The following is a 6,506-nucleotide window of genomic DNA, read 5'->3' on the forward strand; positions in this document are numbered from 1 at the left end:
TCATCAGAAGGGGCTGAGGAGACCCGCACGTGACAGGAAAGGGTCAGAAGTGGGGGATGCCCTTACCCCGGATGTCTGGCACCTACCCTAACACGGCTACCCCAGAATATTTCCAGACATGTCCAAAGGTGTGCATGTGGCCCCTCTACGAACACGCCTAGTCAGCCTGGACCAATAGGAACAGGTTTCAGGCTCCAGAGAGGCCCGAGTGAGTGGGTGTGATAATGGTCGGGCGGCCATTTTGTGCAACTTTATTGGGCGAAAAGGCCCAGAGGAGGCCCCTCGTGCTCGGAAAGTGTCAGAAGTAGGGGTACGCCCTCACCCCGGAAGTCTGCCACCCACCCTACCACCCCTACCCCAGAATATGTCCAGACATGTCCGAAGGTGGACAAGTGACCCCTCTACGAACACGCCTAGCCACCCTGGACCAATAGGAATAGGTTTCAGGCTCCGGAAAGGCCCGAGTGTGCAGGCGTGATAATGGTCGGGCGGCCATTTTGTGCAACTTTATTGACCGAATCGGGGTCAATTGAGCTCTCTACGAACACGCCTGGCCATTCTGATTCAATAGGAATACCCCGTTTCTCTCTGAGCCACTTTGTTTTTGCAGACCCACGGTTTGAGTGATCATGGGTTCCCCAGAGAGATCCTTGGAGGATATTGTACAAGAAACAATTGTAAACCCTACCCCGAGAAAGCGGTATATTAGTACAAGTTCTGATGATGAGAAATTCCCACCTGCTAAGCGTCCCGAAGAAGAAGACCAAGAACTTTATGAAATCTGGCAGGGAATCTTGGAAGATGCAGCTGCAGAATCTTTTGGAGCTCAGGTAAATAAACACTGTTGGCGTTACAGACTTGGGGAGTATGTGAGAGTTCCCAGGGCTGCAACATAAAAACTGTGTTCTTTAATGTTTTCCCAAGAGGGTGAGGACCGCGGGCTTGACACACTGCCTTTAGCAATATGGAACTATACAGAGCCCGGGAACATGCATATCAGGGTGCGTATGGAGAATTTAGGGGTGGGGATATCTCTTTTAAAAGAAAGATAGAAAGAAATAGTAATAACAGCATACCTTCCCCATCCTACAGAATCCTCCCGCTGTGAGAACGCATCAACCCAGCCATGTGACTATGCAGAATTTCCTAGGACTACAAGTGGATGATTCAGATTACATACCAGCAAGGAAAAGACGTTCTGCTATGAAAGGCCTTGTCAGAGCGGTGGTATATGGAATTTTAAAATACTGCCTGAAGAATTACATGTATGATTCATGCTACGGGTGTATGGTTCAAGCAGGGGGGCAAGACTCCCATGAATGTGTTACTTGGACCGATAGAAATGTTTCCAGATTTATTAGAATATTGTCATCAAGGATGTGTGTGAAAGCAGTGCTCCACATAATTATTATAATTGCTTACAGCTTGAAAATGTTATTGCTATCTAGTGATACCGTGAATCAGACTCTAAACCTCATCAGCAGGGTTAAGGGTTCTGATGACCCGCAGGCTGTGTTAGAAGCTATCCCACAACAGAAGGATTCCAGAATGCTCTCTTTTGTGAACTGTGTCCTCGAAAAAAAGGGGATACAGACAGTTTCTTGTTCCAGAGATACCTGAATAAATTCCCTCGCAAAAGTCTAATGGAACTGTTGTACACGGCTGCCCTCTGGTGGTATGTGTTTTTGCTTTGTTTTTTGTTAATACATTCTTCCTAGAATACTGACTGTATTTTTGTATGTCTCTTAAAATACTATATTATTATGTATCATTTCATAAAATAAAAAAATGGCCCTGATTCTAAACAAATGACTGCTTTATTTTTTGCTGGGGATACCCTATTACAGATATATTTTACAAGGAACTTCACCAGCCCTGAGGGTTCTGTAGTAGGTTGGGGTCCGACAAGAGGATGATGATGCGTTCATCAGACAATGGGTCCTTTAGCAGTGGGGAGATAAAGCCATCAGCCAGCATGAATCTTTTACCACACCCCTCATGCAGCATGCATGAGGTCAACCAATCAGAAAGGTCTTGCAAGACCATGTGGGCATAGGACTCACGTTGATAAAACTAGTTTGAATTAGGAAGTCTTTCTCTTTCACCCCTGGAGAACTCCCCAAAGCAGGACCCTGTAGAGAAACAAGTCTAAGGTATGGCTACCACCATTTTATAACTTGCTTTTTCTAAACCATGCTGTGGGGCCTGGTTTTGAATCTGTTTGATATCTTTGGAATCTTTTGATATTTTAGTATGCTCTTATTTTATATATGGAGAGCATGTTTTAGGGGCCAGGATTGGTTTAAAATGCATGAATCTTTAGCAGTTTACCCCTTTTTCTCTCATTTTTTCTCTAAGCCATGCGGCCTGATTTTGAATCTGGCTGAATCCTTAGTAAATGCTTATTTTATATATGGAGAGCCTGTTTTTAGGGCCTTGTATGGTTTAAAAGTGCATGTAACTTTAGTAATTTACCCCCTTTTCTCTCATTTTTTCCTCTCTACGCCATGCGGTCTGGTTTGAATCTGCCTGCTTCCTTAGTAAATGCTTATTTTTATATCTGGAGAGCATGTTTTAGGGTCAGGAATGATTTGAATCTTACCCACAGGGTCTTTAAAAAAAAAAAAAGAGAGAGAACCCTGACCCTTGTTGTTTTTAAAATTTTATTCTTAAAACCTATATTTACACAGGCAGTATTATATACAGCATTTTTGATGTACGCCTCAACATCTGTAGCAATCTAGTATTCCAAGGGCCGTTTCTGTTCTCTGCAAAACAGCTCTCCTGCAACAAATAAATAAAACAGGGTCATGCATGCACAACTCACAATCCTGTAAATGGTTTAAATTAAATAAACTCACCCAGCACACATGTTCATGCCAGCCACTCCTCACAATGTAATCTGTAATAAAAAGGGCCATCTTGTCCATGATTTGCTGGCTCACTGCAGGGCATAGACGTTTTGTAAGACTTTTTGTAAGCAAACCACCGAACAGAAAAATAGTTAAAAATCTGCCCTTATTGATTTTCCCATCTGCAAATTCTGCAGCCATCACAGATGTGAAATAGTTCTCAATATCTAGCAAACTGTTAGGGTGAAGAGAGTCCATGTGGGGGCTTAGCTCGGCCTCCATTTTAAGTAGCAAGGGGCCTATCCCCACCGCTTCTGGTTTTCCACAGGCCTGCCGAATACACCCCATAGCAAGAGAATAAACATGCCGATATTCCATCTTGCTGCCCGTTTAGGTTCTGATTGGGGAGGATATGTCTGAGCATGTCCCTGACTGGGTATTTTGTATATATTCAACAGCACTCACCAAAAAACAAAGAAAGAAAAACACCACCAAAGAAGATGAGCATAAGGGATGATGAAATGAGCAATCTTCTTGATATCTCTCAAGATATGGGTATGGCTATATTCTACTCTCCCCACCCCCCACCCCTTTTTAGATTGTTTTAAAATGTTAAGAAGATATACAAATGCCTGATTTATATTTGATGTTCTACAGAAACTGTTGTTCAAGCCCCTCGGCCTGGGAGAGCCACTTTTTCGCTCTCAAAGAGTTCGGACCCATATCTCATTCCAAAGGATGAGGTTTTCACATCACAGGCTGTTAGAAACAGAGTACCTGGTAAATTACATTTTAAAATTTAAAATAAATTCTAGATGAGTACTGTTTTGAAGGGTTTTTCTGAGTACGATCATCTCTCTCTCTCTCTCTCTTTTTATTGTAGATGGCATAGGGCAGAGAAGTGATGATAACATAGGTAAGAACAGGGTCCCCCCCCCCCCAAATCTCTCTGTAATATCTCATTCTAAAATTCAACAAATTGTGTATTATTTCTCTGTGTAAACCGCCCTGAGCCATTTTTTATTATTTATTTATTTATTTTGGAAGGCCGGGGGGGGGGTATACAAATAGAATTATTAATAATTATGGTTAATACATGCCTATGTTGTTCACAGTGGACCTGACAAATACCCAGGACGGGTTGCGGAATCTGACTGAGAGTGCTCTAGAGGGTAAAATAGCTTTTATTTTAAAAGCATCCCTGCAAATGTATACGCTGTGTGGAAACCTCAGACTAATTCTATCTAACATGCCCCCCCTTTTTTCCCCTACAGAAGAACCTGAACCAGCCCCCACACGTCTAAGCAGATTGAAGAGAAAAGCAAAGAGTAAGGGTAGGAGAAAGAAAGAATGAAATGTTTTAACTATTTTATTTATGTATAGCTTTTATTGATAAAACCGTATGATTCCCTTGTCTGCAGATGTAGTATCCCATGAACAGCATCAACCCGGACACATGGCGCCCAGGGACTCCAACGTGGAGGTGCAGCCAGCCTACAAAAAACCCAGAAGGGCTATCCTGGAACCTGGTAAGACATTTCCACACTACATGACACAAACAGCAACATACTTCAGTAACACACATGTTTGTACCATGCGGGTAAGACATTTCTGCACCGCATGACACAAACACGCTCACACATCATGCACACACCTGTGTGTCATGTTGGGGAGGACCCCCCTTGTCTGCGTGGATTCCTGAAGATGTTCCCTCTACTACCCGACGACAGCTGACCCGGAAGCCCTAGGAGCGGGCAAAACCACAAGACACCCAGAGACCCTTTCAGAAGTCTGGTAAGTCTACCCCCCCCCATGGCACAACACACACACACACACACGTTCAAACCTACTAGCTGTGGGTGATTTACTCCAGACATACATGGTGACCCCCTGCCCCCCCCCCCGATCTATCTGTTTCAGAACATGAACCGGGGCTCCGTGATGTCCAAGAGCTGAACTTCCAAGATAACGAGTTCTTGGCCAGCATGGCACGTGTTACAGAACACATAGAGACATTGATAAGGACTAGGGCTGTGGCTTTTGAACGCAAGGCCGAAGCTGAGCAACACATTGAGCAAGCAAAACGCATCATACGTAAAGAAATGGCCGTGATTAGTGATACTTCACAACAGCTACAATGTCTAAAGACACGTGCAAACCCTGTGTGTGATTTCGTAGACAGAAATAAAAAAGATCAACCATACCCTGTCTGCATACAGGTGGGGGGAGGGTCCGCATCTAGCCACCAGCCAGGAGGGTATAGGAATGCTTCTGATTCTTCAGACAAATTTGAACCATCCGAGGAGTCACCTAGTGGCCCCGGTCCTCAGAATGCTTTTACTGAACAGTGTGAAACCCAGAATGGGTCCTCTCTAAGTGAGGCTTCTGATGTTGGCCCGAATGCCACCCCCAAAGAGCGGGCTACCCACAGTGGAGCTTCTCGAGGAGGCTTGGCGTTCGATGTTGGACCTGCAGCTGGTTCCCAACAGTTCTCTTCTGAAGAAGCAGCAGGCATTTCTGAAGAAACCCCACCTGTGGATCTTCAGTTTATACAGCGTTATAATAGGAGCTATGCACGCTTTAATGGAACTGAAATGTATTACGAATTCAAGTTTGTGAATTTGGACAGAGTACACTCCTTTTGTGATGCGCTATCTGGGATGCATTCTGCTATTCAAAGGGTTCTGGATAATATAAACAACCATATAGAACCAGGGGACTTTGTACAGCTCAGATTGCGAGCGCCAGGGATTTCAAACCCCCTTTACTCAGCAAGGAGACAGGCAGGCCATCTGAACGCTGAGGCATTCCTAAGCGCTATATCTAACCTGCTTCAAAGTTATGCACAAATTTTAGCTGATGGTGTATTAACACTGGCTGTGATTGTCATCACACCCCCCACGAGGAGCCGGTCGCAGGCATATAAAATCAATACCCTATAGCAGCATTATACAGAAACAGAGGCTGCATCTGATAGATGTCCCCATGCCTAACACAGCCCTCTGTTTTGCAGCGAGTCTCATGGCTGTTCTAGATTTGAGAGCCACCGCTACACAGATAAAAAAGGGAGCAAAAAAGTTGTACCAGGATCTTGGGTGGAGTGAGCAGAAACAAGTGTCTTTTGCAGACGTGGAAATCGTAGAGACACATATGAAGGTCAATATTGTTGTTGTGCAATGGGGAACTTCTGGATGGAGTATTTTAAAAACTCCTGAACAGAAGTACCTCAAAACCTGTTTTCTGTTCACCTAGTGGATAAGGATCATTATTATGGGGTTAAGAACATCAAGGGGTTTTTTGGGACCAGAAATTTTTGTTATGTCTGCTACACGCCCTACAGACACACACACGACTGTTTGATGAGGTGCCACCGCTGTTTAGAGGCTGGCTGTGTAAAACATGTGGGGCGTGTAATCAGATGCCCCAAATGCAAGATGCAGTGTAGATCACATGAGTGTCTAGGAAAGCATATGAAGCTCGCCGCCATGGGGCGGGTAGAATGCATCCCGCCTGACCTATGTGAAAAGTGCTTCCGCTATGTCGAGGCGGGTCATGAAGCTGAAAGCGTCTGTAGGGGAAAGCAGTGCCATGTATGTTATGAGTACCTTTCCCCCGGGGTAGAACACGCGTGTTACATTCCACGTCTACAGTACC

At 44.5% G+C, this 6,506-nt stretch overlaps 1 protein-coding gene across 1 annotated transcript; it reads left to right on the forward strand.

The window, feature by feature from the left end:
* The first annotated feature begins 2,955 nt into the window (after nt 1–2,955).
* LOC128331347 (uncharacterized) lies at nt 2,956–5,794 on the forward strand. Its single transcript, XM_053264689.1, has 7 exons — nt 2,956–3,407; nt 3,510–3,632; nt 3,736–3,768; nt 3,968–4,024; nt 4,127–4,186; nt 4,274–4,381; nt 4,773–5,794. The coding sequence occupies exons 1-7, from the start codon at nt 3,275–3,277 to the stop codon at nt 5,792–5,794; spliced, it is 1,536 nt and encodes a 511-aa protein (XP_053120664.1). The 5' UTR covers nt 2,956–3,274.
* Nucleotides 5,795–6,506: the final 712 nt, after the last annotated feature.

The sequence above is a fragment of the Hemicordylus capensis genome, chromosome 6 (assembly GCF_027244095.1).
Source record: "Hemicordylus capensis ecotype Gifberg chromosome 6, rHemCap1.1.pri, whole genome shotgun sequence".
Lineage (NCBI taxonomy): Eukaryota > Metazoa > Chordata > Lepidosauria > Squamata > Cordylidae > Hemicordylus > Hemicordylus capensis.

Bases quoted from the DNA above. Each gene is read 5' to 3' on its own strand.
- LOC128331347 (XM_053264689.1), top strand. From the start codon at position 3,275: ATGTCCCTGACTGGGTATTTTGTATATATTCAACAGCACTCACCAAAA. The intron at 3,408-3,509 runs GTATGGCTATAT...GATGTTCTACAG, and splicing joins TGATATCTCTCAAGATATGG to AAACTGTTGTTCAAGCCCCT. The intron at 4,025-4,126 runs GTAAAATAGCTT...TTTCCCCTACAG, and splicing joins GACTGAGAGTGCTCTAGAGG to AAGAACCTGAACCAGCCCCC.